General features: G+C 47.8%; 3 protein-coding genes and 1 long non-coding RNA gene across 4 annotated transcripts; 2 read left to right on the top strand and 2 right to left on the bottom strand.

Moving 5' to 3' along the window:
• Nucleotides 1-1,141: 1,141 nt before the first annotated feature.
• On the top strand, nucleotides 1,142-4,594 carry LOC117838954 (basic leucine zipper 23). Its single transcript, XM_034719164.2, has 3 exons — nucleotides 1,142-1,374; nucleotides 1,949-2,757; nucleotides 4,001-4,594. Exon 2 carries the CDS (start codon nucleotides 1,976-1,978, stop codon nucleotides 2,753-2,755), a length of 780 nt encoding a protein of 259 aa, XP_034575055.1. The 5' UTR covers nucleotides 1,142-1,374; nucleotides 1,949-1,975; the 3' UTR covers nucleotides 2,756-2,757; nucleotides 4,001-4,594.
• Nucleotides 4,595-5,729: 1,135 nt separating this feature from the next.
• On the bottom strand, nucleotides 5,730-7,214 carry LOC140221494 (uncharacterized). The gene is made up of 2 exons (XR_011897291.1): nucleotides 6,112-7,214; nucleotides 5,730-6,012 (listed from the first exon to the last, which is right to left on the bottom strand). It is a non-coding gene; the product is annotated as an uncharacterized lncRNA (long non-coding RNA).
• Nucleotides 7,215-7,503: 289 nt separating this feature from the next.
• On the bottom strand, nucleotides 7,504-11,866 carry LOC117838952 (YTH domain-containing protein ECT4). The gene is made up of 9 exons (XM_034719162.2): nucleotides 11,658-11,866; nucleotides 11,221-11,297; nucleotides 10,983-11,127; nucleotides 10,809-10,864; nucleotides 10,216-10,641; nucleotides 9,230-9,781; nucleotides 8,912-9,124; nucleotides 8,536-8,682; nucleotides 7,504-8,174 (listed from the first exon to the last, which is right to left on the bottom strand). Exons 1-9 carry the CDS (start codon nucleotides 11,683-11,685, stop codon nucleotides 7,914-7,916), a joined length of 1,905 nt encoding a protein of 634 aa, XP_034575053.1. The 5' UTR covers nucleotides 11,686-11,866; the 3' UTR covers nucleotides 7,504-7,913.
• A 183-nt stretch (nucleotides 11,867-12,049) lies between these two features.
• LOC117838953 (uncharacterized) lies at nucleotides 12,050-14,709 on the top strand. Its single transcript, XM_034719163.2, has 4 exons — nucleotides 12,050-12,248; nucleotides 12,757-13,833; nucleotides 13,919-14,062; nucleotides 14,160-14,709. The coding sequence occupies exons 1-4, from the start codon at nucleotides 12,153-12,155 to the stop codon at nucleotides 14,493-14,495; spliced, it is 1,653 nt and encodes a 550-aa protein (XP_034575054.1). The 5' UTR covers nucleotides 12,050-12,152; the 3' UTR covers nucleotides 14,496-14,709.
• Nucleotides 14,710-16,475: the final 1,766 nt, after the last annotated feature.

Below are 16,475 nucleotides of genomic sequence, written 5' to 3'. Positions count from 1 at the left end.
TGTGCTGTGTACGACCTATTTGCAGTCCACCACCATGCTATTTTATCTTCTTCTTCATTTAACTGAAAGTTCCGCAAGAAGTTCTAGAGAGTGAGGAATTGTTCCATTTCGATTTTTCTGAGCTGGTGCTTTCCGCTCACTAGACCTGAGACCTTGCATTCGCCGCTCACTTCACTTCAGGAAATCACGCGAACCAAAACCACGTTGCTCAGTGAACGGTGCAATACAGGACCTGCGCGGCGCGAACGCGCACCGCGGCCATGCATGGCGCCGAGCACAGAGCACGACGGCGCCGGCCAACCGCGAGGCCGCACCGGCGAGGATGCACCGCGCGGCAATGCTCACCTCACCTCACCGACGCCGCAGCGGAGGAAGATCCGAACGGCGCAGAGCACGACGGCGCCGGCCAACCGCGAGGCCGCGCCGGTGAGGAGGCACCGTGGCAGCACCTGACCAAGGTCAGGGTCGGTAATCGATTCACCGACCACCCTGGACCGTATTTCATTAACCGTCCAGGCCGAGAGGTCACGGTGCCGGTTGGATCTTAAACCTACGGCTAGGATGCGGCCTCCGGTAGTCACACTAGGCGTTTTCTGGGCCGATCGTTAGGCTCAATTACTTGAGCCCGCCTTTCGGCTGAAGGCCGTGGGCCTGTCGGTCGAATCGGCCCCCACGACCTGAATCGCGCGCGGTCCTCTCGTTCCCCGGGCTACCGGCGGCGGCAGGCGAGGGCGGGAGGGCGGCCGTGCGTATGTTCCCGCCGGAGAAACAGCCCCGGCGAGTGGTAGCAGCATTTTTCTTGTAACTTTGCGTGCTGAAAATGAAAGCCTACGATGCGTCGTTCTCGCGACGACGTGGTTTTTGTTTTCTTCCACACCTCCGAGCCAACGGCGATGTTTCCTTTTAAGCATGAATTTCAAACAGTGTGCCTACACGACGTATGAGTTTGGGAGGCTTCCAACACGTCTGCTTAGACTTGTTAATAACACAAATATAAAAGTTCCGTCACGGGTCTAAAATTCAACGAGTGAGCTCGAGGAAAATCATGACTAGCGAACTCGAGATTGTAATGAACATCCTTCACAATTCAACCCAAAATTTATATTTTTATTTCATACGACCCGCCACCAACCGAATCCTCGTCGCCCGTCGTCGTCGCCAGCAAAGAAGGCCTCCCCCGAGCACTTGAGGACGCATCCACCGTTCCGCCACAAACAAACTCTCGCTTCCTCCTCTCTTTGTCGTCTCTAGCCCGCCGCCCTCGTCGGCTCGTCGCCCCTATACCTGGCTTTTCTTTTCTGGCGGCGACGACTGGGCGACGCGAGCGGCCCCAGGTCTTCGTCGGGCTCAGCGCCGGCGACGAGTATCCACTAGGTACGCCCTTCCACTCCGTTCCCTTCCAGCTGCGCGAAATCGAGCTCCCCAAACCCTAACGTCGATTCTTTGCAAAAGAATTATCGGATGTCCTATACTGGATCCGCCCCTGATCCTGAGGGGTTCAGCTGTACCGGCGTGTCCCACGTTAGATTCGCCCCTGATGGCCGCCGCCGTAATCAAATCTCGAGCATTCGTAGGCATCTCTAAAAGAGGGCGTCCCCACAGCATACCCTTGTTTTGATTACTGCGGCCGAAGTTGGTGGTAAAGATCGATTTGCTTTGCTCCACGGAATCTGTTCGTTTGCTGCGAGCCCTGGAATCGAAATCTGTCTGTTTAATTTGTTGTGGATTTCTATGCTGAGTGGCGGATTCTGTAGAGTAGTAAAATTTGCAGTTTAATTTTTTAGAGATTCCCCATGTCCCACGTTTAGATTTGCCCCCGCTTAGCTAATACGGATTGTCGCCACGCAGCAGTGAATCGTGGACGATTGGGACCTTGGTTTGTTTATTGCGTAATTATGCTTTACTAATGTCAGTGCTGAAGCATCTGATCCTTTTCTTTTCTTACCAGGTTTGTACTTGACTGCAACTCGCAACAATGGATGATGGAGACCTCGATTTCTCAAACCCGGACACGTTCTTGTGCCCTTCCATCGGCAACGATCCGCCCAGCAGCTGCTCCATGGGCAGCTACTTTGATGACATCTTGAAGGATACAGAGCACCATGCTTGCACTCACACCCACACCTGCAATCCACCAGTCCATGATCATTCGCACACCCACACCTGCGTCCATGTCCACACCAAGATCGTCGCAGCTTCGCCGGAGGCCGCTGAGACTGCAGAGTCGCCGTCTGAGAACAACGCCTCCAAGAAGCGCCCGTCTGGTAACCGAGCTGCCGTGAGGAAGTACCGGGAGAAGAAGAAGGCTCACACAGCATCGTTGGAGGAAGAGGTGGTCCATCTGAGGGCTTTGAACCAGCAGCTCATGAAGAAGCTCCAGAATCACGCGGCGCTAGAGGCGGAGGTAGCCAGGCTTCGCTGTCTGCTTGTTGATATCAGAGGGAGGATTGAAGGGGAGATTGGTGCTTTCCCTTACCAGAGGCCAGTCAAGAACATCGATTTGGTGTCTAGTGTTGACCAGGGAAGCTTTCTTGGTGGCGCCCAGGTGACCAACTCCTGTGATTTCAGATGCAATGATCAGATGTATTGCAATCCTGGAATGCAGGGGGCTATGAGTTCTCAGGTGTTGGGACAAGGTGCCTGTGATACCGCAAATATCCAATGCATGGGAATTGCAAAGTCTGGATCCACAAAGCTACCTGTCTGTGGGGGTATGGACGCAGCTGTCTGCTTGCCAAATGTTGAAAAGAAATGAAGGTAACTTACTAGCCTTTCCTTGATATCCTTTTTATAAACTTATGTCTAGCTACTAGCTAGATTAATTTGAAATGTCTGGTAGCATAAATGTGTTTCAACTCATGGTTGTACCGCTCAGTAGATTTTTGTTCGTAAAAAGAGCATAAGCCAACTTTCGTGGCGTTGTGCCATTATTTTGTGGTTTAATTGATTTACTGCAGTCTGATTGAATGCAACTTTAGTGATTTGACATCTTATTGCAAACGAAGATAATATTTTCTTTAATTTCTGTCCAGTCAATCCATAGCTATAGTTGTAGTGGTATATTTTTCAGTTGGATGTCTTCTACCCCTTTAAAAGCATTGTTAGTCTTATTGACACACAAGAAACTTAGATGCTATGTATGGACCAATAGGCTGTTTATTTTCTTTAAGAAAAAAATCCTTATTAGCCTCCATAAATCACCTTGCATCTGCTTGGCAAGTTTGTATTTCCCATCTTAGATTTTCATCATCCTTTGTACTCACTTCAGTACTTGTTTCAAGTACCAGAACTACTAAAAAACGAACCAAGTACCAATAACAAATGAAAAATATCATATTTCTGGTTTCTTTTTTCTCCTGCACACATGTGGGCTGGAGGGGGTACTGTGGTATTTTTTTCCCTTTTTTTCTTTTTGGTTGACAAATAGCAGATTGATTGTCAAAAGGGCAATTAGCAGTGCAACTTGTTGGTCCATACGTAGGATTAACCATCATGAACGTAGTATAAGAATGGTCAGACATTTTTCTTTCAGTTAGTTTTTGTTAGTTTCATATTTGGTTAATCGAGTGATACTAAACAACATTAAATAACCAAAGAATTAAATCAAGATCTGTACTTCTTGGTGCTTATAACTTTAGTATCTGCTGTTGCTTGTTTCAACATATTACATCTTGCTAGATGTGCTTTCTGCTAATACCTCTTTTTAGACATTCGAGCTAATTTGTTATTGAAAGTAGCAGTTACTCATCTCTCACCATGGAACTTGTTCTATTTTCAAATTAGAACAAGAGATGGTATCTTATTCTTCAAAATAGTCCTTATTTGTATCCATCTTCAGTTTCACCAAATTGATATGTACTTTAGCACTCGATAGTTCTTTTTACTAACCGCAAATAAACCTGCTACATAGTGGCATTTTATTCTTTGCTACCGTTCCTGCTGGGAGGAATTTTTCATGTTCTAAACTCAAAGTAACAGATGTTCTATTGCTCTTTTTCAGGACTCCTGGTGGTGTTTATGGTCTCTCCTCTTCAGAGACTACTGGGTCTCGTGATGTGCATCCAAGAAATGCTGTATAAATTGCTAGCTTCTATATTTAGGACCGCATCTGGTTCAAACTGTCATGTGTGTGAGTTTGTCGCCGATGATGCTTCTATGGTGCCTGAGATGATTCAAGCTCGTTAGCTGTAAAGCTCACAGAACATCCTCGCTTGTTTGCTTAGTTTCCAGATGCTCTCTGATGAAGTTCAGAACTGAAGCGGGTCTAAAGGAGTTAAACTAGCTAAATTCGGCATCTGTGCTTTAGACATTTTCTCAGATCTCGGGTAGAAACCTCAAGTTTAATATTGAGCCCTATCCTGTGCAGATGCATCGTGTGCAAAATCTGTTCTGTCGGTGCCATGTTTTTGGGGGTTCAAAAATTATTTGACTGTTTCCCTATTTCATTTGTTAGTAAATAATGTATTGCATGGATTGGAACTTGGACAGGAAGTCTGTAACTCTAGCTCTGATCATATTATGAATTTCTGAGGTATTCTGTAGTATGTTCTGAGGATTTACTTGGGAAAAAAAAGAGCTCGCAAGCATTACCTTATTTGGTGAAGTCACTGATGTACATCCGACTGAGCTTTGGCCATTCGGATGCTAAGATTTCTCCCATTGTTTTTGTCGTCGGAATTCTGCACCTGCATCAAGTCATCAGAAGACTGATGAACTAGCGGCATGGTTGAATCAACGAAACGCCGAACAATAGGTCAATAGCATTCTAAGCACCAACGAAACCAGTTTGATCCGGCAGACTGCCCGGACATGCTGGACGCCCATGACATGAGATGCTGCGTGGGGAGGAAGCGCTGAGAACCCCGGTGAGGCCAGCCAGCTGGTTTGGCGGATGGAGCTGCCTGCGCGTCAGGCTGTGAATTACTCCACTACTTTCTCATGATCCTGTTCTTTGACTGGTTTCAGTGTCACAAAGACGGCATTACTACTTTCTCACGGTCCTGTTCTTAAACCGAAGAGCGAATTCTTGACAGCAGAATCTGTTATCACGTCTTCTGTTCAAGAATTCAGCACTGCTGCAATGCACTGTAAAGTTGAAGCATCTGAAAATTTTACTTACGGATGAACTTCCTTCGCTGCTCAGTGCAATCACTGCTACTATGAACTGACAACCGAAGTTCTGCTGATTGTGTATTTGCATCATCAGGTGTAGCGGAGAATTAAGCTTCGATCTGGAGCCGAATCCCTTGCGCCGTCCGTTTTGCAGCACTGTTCTTGCTTATCTCTCGATTCGTTGCTAAATGGTTGGCTTCACTGGCATCTAATCGACATTATGTCCAACGAAATTCATCCATAAGTGGTCGGATGAAATTCATGGATGAATCCATCCATAAGTTGATCTTTAGCTCGCCGTCGCTCATGAGCGTTGCCGGCGGGACTAAAAGAGGGAGGGGCACTGGGAGCGCACGAAGCCAGTGCACGGCGGCGGCGGCAAGCCGGCAAGGTCTCCAGGAGGAAGGACGAGTGAGGCAGACGCCGCCGGGACTCGCCGGCGCCCTCCGCGGGCCCAGGATTTGGAACAAGGGTATTCAAAATTTCATAGGGTAAATTTTTTACAACCTAAATCCTAGTCTTTGGCATGTGTAATTGATTATAGCATCACATAATATCAAGTTTTATGATACTGTTTTTAAGTAATGCTCACTGCCTCGATTTCGCACTATCACAAATTCATAGACATTCACAAATTGCAATCAATAATTGTTGAAATAGGATACCAATTAAGCAAAATTAACTTACAAATTTAAACCAAATTCTCGGTTTGTCGAAAATGGGAGAACGGGACAAGCCGAGAAGGACCGGCGCTGTCATGTACCCGAGAACGCCACCCTCCACCCCGGCGCCGCGCACCTCGATACCTGCGGCTGCCCCTTGCCGCCACGCCTGCCTCGGTGGCCGGTGCCCGCGCTGCCGTCAACTGCTCTGCTGTGGCGCACTGTGCTTGTACAAAATCTGATAGAAACAGAAGTTAATTTCTATTATATTTTTTTCACGAATTCAGTACCGATGGCTCTCAATGCTTTGTAAAGTTGAATCATGTCGGATATTTACCTATGGATGGTTCCCCTTCTCTGCAGTGCAATGCAATCGCTGCTACTGTGAACTGACGAACTGAAGATTTTTTTCTTTCCTGATGGTGTGATAAGGCAGCAGGGGTAATCTTTTGCTGTGACTGTGAGTACACTGCAGTTCAGTGCAGACCGATCTTGCTATATTCAATTTCGTGTCGATTGGCTTGGCATGTGGTGGTCTAGGCAGCGAGCTCGATTGAGAAGTAGGACGATTCCACCATTCAGAGGCATCCAGGGGAAAAATCTTCAGGAACAACTCCGCCTCCATGTTGCATGCGGCGAAATACGTGGCAGGCGGGGACTCGCCGGAGCTGGGGCGAGCCGCGGCGTGCCGCGGAGACGGCGTTCTGGCGGCCGGAGGTGTTTCAGGCGCTTTGGATACCGTCCACCCCCTGGGTGCCTACCAGACGCCCGATGCGACCTGTGCGGCCCGGATCGACTGAATCGCAAGCGAGTCTCCTCTTCCAAGCCAGGCTTGGGAGTCTGACAAGCCCAGGTCCATGGACGCCAATCACGCCGCTCGCCGGCCCCGCTCCTTTATCTGGTGCTCCTACCGCACGCGCGCGGTCGAGAGGCGACGGCGTGCAAGGTAGCACACGGCTGGCCACACGCAGGTGCTGGCCGCTGACCGGAATGGCAGAGCAGGAGCGGTCGCGGGGACGCCGTTGCCGGTGCCGTGGCATGGTCCCGGAGCAGACTTTCGTGGGCGGGGGGTTGTTTGCCGAAATGCCGCTGGCAGGAGAGCCTCGCGTAACGCTGCCGGCGTGCCTCAGCTTGCCATGAACGCAGTCGAAGGTTCCGAAATCCGAATATGGCTTGGTCACCAGTCGTCAAAATGATTATGCGTTGGACTTTAATTTGCTTTTTTTTTTGGTGCAGGAACACCGGCAAAGCATCAGTGGAGTGGCTGCGCGGCAGTACAGGTGTTTGTGACAATTCTGAGCGAGGAGGAGGTCCCTCGGAGTTCAGACGGTGTTGGAACCCTGACCTCGATGCGCTTGTACTCTGGGGGTAATGCTCAACCAACCTGCCAGATTATCATTTCCGCAAGAAGACGTTTGTTTCCCCCGCAGTCCAGCTGGCAGCTGCTACTTCCAACAAAAATCTTCTCCTCAAGGGCGTCGGTGGTTGGCCGACGACACGACGGCACACGGCAGCCTGCGACGCGGCTCGTAAGCAAGAGTGCTTGATAAAGAAAAGGAGAAAGAGAGATACGATACTGAAACCAGATGTCGTTTGCGATACTACCATGGCAGCAGCAACAGCCATACTACCACGGCAGGAAAGGAAAACGAACCGATTGGCAGGTCCGGATCTTCAAACACTTCCCAGTCACTCGATCAGAAATTAAAAAGGTTCGAGAGGAACAAGGTGAAAGAAATGATCCACCACAAAAACTGCTATCGTCATTCACTTCGAAACCCTTACAGATCTCACTCACCAGTCATCACACCTAGGTACAACTCCAAATGACAAGACAAAAAGACAACGCACCACGACGGAACAGGAACAGCCGATCTCTATCTCATCCTAACCAAACTCTCAACTCCCAGAGGACACAACCAATAGGAGGATAAATGGTACAGAAGAAGCAACGAACAAGAGGAACCTTTCTGCCAGATACAGAATCGCCATAGACTGCACCTTTCTGCAACCTAGAAGCATTGCAAAGGAAAACAAAGAGAGAGAGAAAAACTTAGAAGCATCTCAGATGGTTTCAGCAGCAGCACATGAGCTGTCTCCTTGCACTGAGCTCAGGTAGCTGGTTGCCTGCAGCGAAAATTAACAGCCATTTGCAACCGCTACCACTTCGGTTGTTGGGTTAGCATCTTTCGGGGTGACACCATTAGCAGCTACTGCCATCGCACCATTTTCCACCACAGGAGTTTCATCCCTCGGAGGGACACCATTAGCAGCTACTGCCACTGCACCATTCTTCACAACATTCTGTTCCCCAACAGCCTCAGATTTCTTCAGACTCTGCTTCCCATCAGTAGCTTCATTTTCAGTATTATTGGTGGCAAGCAACTTTCGGTTCACAACCTGCAGGGCCAAAAAAAGGAAGTTCGATAAGTTTCTTATAAAACATCCAAATAAGGGTAAGCACTGATCTGACTAATGGATACCATGAAACTGAGGTTAAATAACCAGAATGAAAACAATGTCGATCCTTATGAGCTTAATAGGATAATTGCTAAAACCAATTCTAGTACCTTCATTGCTGCATATAATCCTCATCAAGGCTATGAACTTGTGAGTGTTCAAAGGAATTATTAGGAGACAGAAGCTAAGTTTCCGTGGTTCTCACGTTTACAAGTGTAATTGCAAGTGATAAGATTCATACAGGTGCATAATAGAAGAGGGCTCATTACATAAAGTAGACTGGTAGTCACACTCAACACACCTTTTCCACTGGATACTGCCGCCTTGATTTCTTCTCTTGCATTATCTTTTCACGGTTATCATAAAATCCAAAGTCATCCAAGATGGATGTCTTGCAGACATGATCCTTGAAAATCTTTAACACCTGAAGGCCTTGGTCAAGCTTAACCTGCAGACACCATGAGAAGGTATGAGAAAATTTAGTTACTGCAACATTAGAAGATACATGAAAATCTGCTGGACAAATTTCCATTTCTCTTAAGATAGTACTGTTCACATATATTATCAAGGATTCCTGGTTCAGGCATATCAAGAATTTCTTCTAAATGTGTGACCTGATACAAACAGTGGAGGAAATTGGCAAAACAATTTTTAGAATTGAAAGCAACTTATCTCACCTCCTGCGTATCTCTGCTGTTTGTCACTGGTTTGTTTTCATTATATTCAAGAATGATGTGCTTCAACAAGCCGTTAGGGATGTCCTTCACAATGTGCCACTTGACAGGGAAACAACCAGTCCACTTGTCTTGCTGCCAGTATTCCACTGTCTTGTTAAAGTCAACCCGACCCACCATCTCAGCCAGTCCAACAAACTGTCCACTGGTGTTAACCTGAAAAATCGAGGAAGAACAGTAAAATCAGCATCCAACTTCCAACCTTACACTGTTCACAGAAGGAAAAGAAGCCTCTTAACAGAGTGCAATGATCAAACTTACAGAGAATAACAGGAACACAGGAGAGCTGCTCGATTTTTCCTTAGCCTCTACATAAGCGGCATCCAGCTTCTTATTTCCACTAGGGGTGCTTGCCCAAACATTGTACTTGATGCTCTTGTGAACATCATCCTCACTGTACGATTTAATAATAAAGAATTTGGCATCTGAGTAGGTCTCAACAAAATCAGCACGATTGTACTGATCCTGCTTAACAGCATTAGAGCCATCACTGGTGGGAAGCTCCTGTCCTTTTGCATCAGCAGCTGCCCCAGGCCCCTGTTGGGTTTTAAAGGGACCACCTCTTGGTCCGCGCTTCAACTCATTCAAGCCATCCAAGTTTTCATTGCCAAAACCATAAGATCCATAAGTTTTTCCTCTGGGCCTGTACTTTCCATTCGACAATGCATTCCACCCACCATATAGCCCAGGACCATAGACGTGAGATCCATACCAAAAGCTAGGTGTGTAAGCGTTCGTGTTGTACATTCCGCTGCCAGAGTAAATGGAGCTCATGAATCCAGAAGATGCTGGCCCCATCGGAGAGTTCTGCCCCTGCAAGAAATATGCCCAAGTTCAGAAGCAGTTGGTGCCAATACAGCAATCCATGAGCATGCAGAGCACGTAAATTTCACTTGAAAATGCAACTGAACATAGTTTTAACATTGCCTCCAAAATAACACAAAATCAATCGATAATTAGATGATAATGCCAAACAAAATAAATGAAGTTGGTTCATCAATCTTGCTTTCCCTAATGTTATCATTTTCTCGAACACCCTTGTTGTGATCATTAGAGGCCTAGCCTGAACAAAAAATAAATGAAGAAAACGTATGTTGACAAGTCACAGCAAAGAATACAGTTCTGTGGCACATGGATTATTATCAATGATTAGTATTCACACCATTCAGTAAGTAACACAATTTGTGGAGCAAGCTCAATAGTAGTAGATGACAAAGTGGTTCCACATTCAGATTATTTGGCTATACCTTGTTGTTACGGTTAGAGGCTGTTGATGTAGGACTACCACCAGAGAGTTTTGAATGTTTTTCTGAAGAGGTACTGCTACCAGACCATGAATAAGCTGTTTTGCTACCTTGATTCTGGTAATGACCCAAACGCTCATTTGGTTTCAGAGGCAAAGTCTCCTTCTTAGGACCTTTTACACCATCAATGCTCTTCGGAGTGATTTTGGAGGAATCCAACAAGACAGGCTGCTGATCAGCAGCAGTTGCCGTAGAAACATCTTCTTGTGATGAAGGAGTTGACTTGCCAGTTTTAGCCTTGTATGCTGGCCTGCTGGCAGTAGTCTTTGGCTGGTGGTATGTGGATGGGTACTGGTAATGCTGAGATCCATAAATCTGACCATCAGCAATACCATATTGAGGATAGCAGTACATGTCCCCATAAACACCCTGAGAAACAAGTGAGACCAATTAATCCAAGTAAACTTTGTACTGATTAAAATCTCGAGTGTGATTTGCATTTGCTAACCAACTTTAAGGGGTTGGACAATAGATTGAACTAAGGAGCCAAGTGTCTACAGGCTTAGTGAGATGTGAAGAAGGGGATGAATACTCACAGAGGAAAGTGCATCCGCTCCATCCTGGCTCACGTAGACGGAATAATCACCCCAACCTGCAAAACCAGAGTTCAAGGTAAATGCTCTGAATTTGGCATCAACATGTAATTATGCAGTTGCAGTGCTACTGCTAATTCACTAGAAACAGGCACGACAGAAATGGTGCTGGTTCACCTCCACAGTAGTAAGCTCCAGGGTAGCCACCGTAGTACATAGCAGCATCCATGTAATCCTGCTGCGCCCATGGCTCCGCTGACAGCACTGGAGGGTTCGGAGACACCACCGCACCCTTTGACACACCATTCAGCCCTCCCGATGCCTGCAAATGGGTTCAAAGCTCAGACTCCAAAGTGCTACCGTAGCGCCACGCAGTGATTCGCTGGAATTGCGCGAAGAGGCAAGCGGACCATACCTTCTCATTCGTCTCTGAGCCCTTGCCGCCTTCGCTCTTGGGATCCAGGGACAGCTTCTGCAGCACATCCGCAGCATCTGGAGCAAATCAAGTCAAGGAATTCTGATCCAGACGCTTCCAATACAGATACCAGAGATCACAGATTCAGCATCGAATTCCAAAACTCGGAGCAAAAACAAGGATAGAGGAACGACCAAAACCAAATTCACAGCACAAACTCGACACCGCACACTACAAGTCCGCGCTTGTAACCCAAACGAAATCACCCCAAAAAAAAACTCTAGACTCCTCCTCTTTACCAACGAATCTCCCGCGGCGAAGAGAAACCAAGCTACTCACCGGTCCAAAACCCAGCCCAAAAATCTCAAAAGAAATTCGCCCAAAAAACGCAACCAAATCCGGGAAAGAGTAGAGCTGCAAGGTGTCGTCAAGGATACGTCCGGCGGCGGGGGCGACGGCGGCCATGGTGGCGATCCGGCGGCCGCGGGGTGCGTGGCGGCGCGGTCCAAAAACCCAGAGAAACCCTAGAGAGGCGGGGCAGGTGGTAAGTGTGAGAGGGAGGGGGAGGTGGCGCCGCAACGTGGGAAAAAAAGAAAGAAAGAAAAGGGGAGCGAGGGAAACGAGTGGAGAGAGAGCGGGCGCGTTGAGCAGCAGTGATTCGCGGCGAGGGGTTTGGTGTTTTAATGCTTGCCTTGTACCGTTTGGAATTTTCTACTTCAACGATGTCGTGGGCCTGGGCCGTTTGGGCTGGCTTGCGTTGTCGAGCCCATGGGGGGAAAAAGCCGGACTTGGGGTGGATCGTGATTTCGTTAAGAACAGAATAGATTCGTTCTTTCAGGACTCCGGCCGGGCTCGCAGTCCCCCAACCCGATTACCCGAACGACAAACTCGAGTTCCCCTTGTCGCCGACCGGCCGGCGACCACCGTCTTCGATGGCCTCGGACTCGGAGACGCCTGCTAGACGCTATCGCCGGCTCCGGAAGGCCTCTGACCTACCCACCGTCGCCGCCGCCTCGCCCTGCAAACGGGTAATCCCTCGCCCTCTTCCTGCCCTCGTGACTTTGGGTGTCTTCAGAGAGCGATCTGTTCGCACTAGCGGCAAAAATCTATCAGATCAGAACCCCACTGACATGCTTAGTGTTTCACCAAAACCAAAATCACACTGCTGGCACGGCACTTTCCTTTTACTACCTTTGGATTGCCCGTCGCTCTGAGATACTATTAAAGCACTAACGCTGTGAAACAGATACAGTGCAGTCCATGCTTATTTTCAGCAGGATTGCACTGTAGACGGGCTAGCTAATTAATCAGAAATTTCCAGGATTTGTCAGATCAGACATCCATTAAAGTAATTTTTGTCCAAGCAATTGTCCAAAATCTTGGATTAATTACCCTCAGTTTTCCCCTTTGTTGGATTGCCTGACCCACCAAACTGTGATTTAGCTACAATACTGTAAAGTGGCTCACTTTAGCTGTTCAAAGCTCCTATTTTACATTCTTTGACTGCTATTCCACGTTTCTTCAAAACAAATTTAGATGCGTGCGGGCAAGGAATACAACAGTTATGAGGACAGGATCAGCACCTTACCAGAGGAGATACTACTCATCATCGTCCGCAAGCTAGACACACGCACAACAATAACAACCATCATCCTTTCGAAGCGATGGCGTGATCTTCCTCGATGTTTGCCAACATCCTATAACCTCGCTGCTGATGACCTCCTCCCACCACGCTACCACCGCCTGAAGCGCCTTACCATTGAGGCTAAGGCAGCGTACGAGGCAGAGAAGAATGTGCACAAGCTGACTGACATCTATGCCATCAAGGCTCGGCATGAGCGTTGGATGACCAAGATCAGACCACTCACAGCCATCCTAGAGCGCTACGAGCGTCGGGCCATGCGACGCTATGTCAAGCAGGTGAATGCATTTCTTCTGGCTCCAAAGGATGTGCGTCAACGCCGGCCTGTCCAGAAGCTGAGACTCCAAATGCTAGGGCGTTGGCATCAGAATATTGATGAATGGATCACCACAGCCATTGCCAAGTGGGATGTTGAGGATTTTGAGCTTGTTGTTGATGGCTACTGCCTGTACTATGACCTCAAGCAGCTGGATGCATACCGGAACTTGCGGCTCAAGCGGCTTGCGCTGTCCAATTGCCAGGGTATTTGTGCATGGAACTGCCTGACAGTAAAGAGGCTCACCAAACTCTCATTGGGTGAAGCTTCATATATTGGATTGGTCGATGATATTCTTGCAAACTGTGTGCAGCTAACTGATTTCAGGGTCGCATCTTCAAGTTATTACCGAGCTAAATTTCTTATCTTTGCCCCATCATCAAAATTAAAGAATCTACAAGTGGACAGGTGCAACTTTGGGAAAATCTGTCTGATCTCGCTACCTTGTCTTGAAACTTTTGTTTGCCGCGGTCGCCCTACCAAGTTATCCTATGGTGAGGTGCCTCAGCTCAGGCGTGTGAGCTTGGACTACTTACAAACTGAGGATAACGACATAGATGATGAATCTGGTTCCAGGAGGACATATCCACCGAGCAAATTCTTCAAAAGGACCCCGCAACTAGATTGCCTTGTTCTGCAGTTTAAAGGGACCCAGGTGAGTAATCATCTCTTATACAAACTAGTTGTGTTAACCTGTCATTGCCATGTAAAAACCGTTGTCTATATATTTGTGTATGCAGATGTGGATCGAACCATTTGCTGTTCTCAGCGAGTTCAGTCAGCTCAAGAAGCTGTTCATCGCAAATGTCCCGGCGAACTGGGATGTACTATGGATTCTCCTACTGCTCGATGCAACACCAGCCTTGGAGTCATTCCATGTTCATGTATGTTGTTTCCTGGCCACTTAACTTACTGAAAACAGGTGCGCTTAAGTGTTTGGAAATAATTGCAAACCCAACTTGTTCTGAAATCTGAATGCAGATTGACAACAGCTCAGAAGAGAGAAGTGCTGGTGATCTCTGCGCCAGTCTGGACGTTGGTGCACGGCAGGATCGGTACCGTCGTCTGAAGGAGCTTGTCGTGGCCGGCTTCGAAGGACTAGGATGGCAAACCAGCTTTGTCAGGCTGATCATGAAGAGATCACCATTGCTGAGGCGTGTTCACCTGCTCGACGGGCATGTCAGGGACGACGAGCAGGAGCTTGGGGCGCTGCAGATCGTCCCACACCGCCGAGAGTGGCACGAGTGCGAGTGGGCTGAGGTGCTCGATGACCTCACGGCTGGGTTTCGCTGGCCGCCTCAAATAATTCTGGAATGAGTTGGAGGGCTTCTTTCTTGTTCCAATAAAATTGGTTTAAATTAAGAAGAATATCCGTATAATGTGTGTGCGCCTTGTGAGTTGTGACTTTGCTTGACTATGCAAAGGATGCAGCTAAATGCTCCGGTTCCATGGCTGTTTACAAAACCGTGTGATCATGGGGAGATGTTATGTAAAAAAGGAAGGAAAATAAAAAAGAGCATTATTGTGACTACCCTGTGGATGACCATGCCTGTTTGTGAAGCTCCAGTGTTTACTAAACTTGAACGAAAGTCAGTCATTGTTGTCATTAGTGTTTGCTAAAACTAGTCTTCGGAGAATGATGACCATCTCCATGAATAAAGGGGCTGATATAGTTGAACCTTGGATATCTTCCTGTATTGAGCAACCAAATTACCTTTAATGATTGAACAATCGTACCCGACGACGGACTTGCACGCGATCGTGCAAGCTCGCAATGAAAGAAAACGTTGTAAGAGGGGAAATAATGCATGTGTTTTTTCTCCACAATTTGTGCTGTATAAGTTGGCACTGGCAGGACGATGGCCAGCCGTATCCATTCGAAAGGTCTCCGCGGGAAATTAACTCTTTGTTGGAGGAACACAGAAATTAACTGTAACATGTGAAAAGAAAAACAAAGAAGCAGCAAAAAGAAAAATAAAGGCTGACTCTTCTGCACCCCCAAACGCCCACACGGGATTCGTCCCCGTCCTCCAGTTTGACTACTCTACTCCACAGTCCACACCCCCCTTCCCCGTCTCGCACAGAGAACAGAACAAGCTTCAAGTTCCCCCCGGCGCCACCAAGCAAGCGTCCCGTCCTCGGCTCCCCGCGGCTCGCACCAACCCAAGCCCCCAAATAATCGTGACCCAAGGTGCGTCCGCATCCCTGTCCCTCTACCGTCGGGCGCTGGCGGCGCCGCCACGACGACCTCCGCTCCCTCGCTACCGGCTACGACGCCCGCTACCTCATGCACCGGTACAGCGGCGTCGTCTCCGCATCCCAAGGTGAGGTGCGGCAGGCTGCGGGCGAGGTGCCGAGGGTCGAGGCCTCCGCTATATCGTGATGCTCGGCGGTGGCTGAAGCTGAAGGCCTCGTCGTTATTGGCTGTCCCGGTGGTCAGGTGGTGCTTGGCGGCTGCCGCGGGAGTCAGCGGATACGTGGTCATGGAGGTACATGGAAGCTATACCGCAGGATCGACCACAGTGATAGTGAAGAGGGAGATGCGCCATCGGCAGGACCTGGATTTGACGTCGGGTGCATTCTCTCCAAGGTGGTGTTATGCTTACTTTCAGATTTTGTCTGAATTCTTTATGAATCAAAGATTCTGTCTAAGTTCTCAACGTCAGTGAATCCTTTGCCTGTTTAATGCCTCATACACTAGATGCAACGTCCTTGATCAAAAGTCTGAGTGATGCCTCATTCTAAATGTTGACTCGATGCCTTGCCTGCTAAATGCAATGCCTTTGCTCAGAAGTCAGGTGACGCCTAACCCTCAGAATTAATATTTTTTTGTTATCATGTTTCATGCTTGACTGTTGATTATTTGTTAATTCCCTATAGGTGACAATATTGCTTCCCCGTTGAAGTTATTGCGGAGAAATAGGGTAGAGAAGGTTATTGAGTACATTAGCGTGATGTGTGATCCTTGTACTGTCATGGGGGGGTGGATTTTCTCAGAACTGTGACTGAATTTAATCACAGTCAGGTGATTCTGCTGGTGACGTCTTTAGCACCAGTCATGTAGAAACTCGACAAGACATTACCAAACATAGAAAGGAGGCTAAGCACGGCAAAAACACATTTCCCAGTTCAACTTTTTTTTTTAATAAAAACTGCAAGTCCTGTGTTAGAAACTACAGCTACATGCATCTGACAGTAGAAGATAAACTGAAGATGGGCTACGGCAGCTCCACCATCATATAAACAATAACAAGGATTCAAGGAAGCTAAACCAGTAGACGACATCACAACAAGGAA

The sequence above is a fragment of the Setaria viridis genome, chromosome 9 (assembly GCF_005286985.2).
Source record: "Setaria viridis chromosome 9, Setaria_viridis_v4.0, whole genome shotgun sequence".
Classification (NCBI taxonomy): Eukaryota; Viridiplantae; Streptophyta; class Magnoliopsida; order Poales; family Poaceae; genus Setaria; species Setaria viridis.
This window is presented reverse-complemented; position numbering and strand designations above follow the sequence as displayed.

Excerpts from the sequence above, each read along its gene's own strand:
- LOC117838953 (XM_034719163.2), top strand. The coding sequence starts at position 12,153 with ATGGCCTCGGACTCGGAGACGCCTGCTAGACGCTATCGCCGGCTCCGG. Across the intron at positions 12,249-12,756 it reads CCGCCTCGCCCTGCAAACGG|ATGCGTGCGGGCAAGGAATA; the intron begins GTAATCCCTCGC and ends AAACAAATTTAG. Across the intron at positions 14,063-14,159 it reads TGGAGTCATTCCATGTTCAT|ATTGACAACAGCTCAGAAGA; the intron begins GTATGTTGTTTC and ends ATCTGAATGCAG.
- LOC117838952 (XM_034719162.2), bottom strand. The coding sequence starts at position 11,685 with ATGGCCGCCGTCGCCCCCGCCGCCGGAC. Across the intron at positions 9,782-10,215 it reads CCTCTAACCGTAACAACAAG|GGGCAGAACTCTCCGATGGG; the intron begins GTATAGCCAAAT and ends TATTTCTTGCAG. Across the intron at positions 8,683-8,911 it reads ACAGCAGAGATACGCAGGAG|GTTAAGCTTGACCAAGGCCT; the intron begins GTGAGATAAGTT and ends TGGTGTCTGCAG.
- LOC117838954 (XM_034719164.2), top strand. The coding sequence starts at position 1,976 with ATGGATGATGGAGACCTCGATTTCTCAAACCCGGACACGTTCTTGTGC.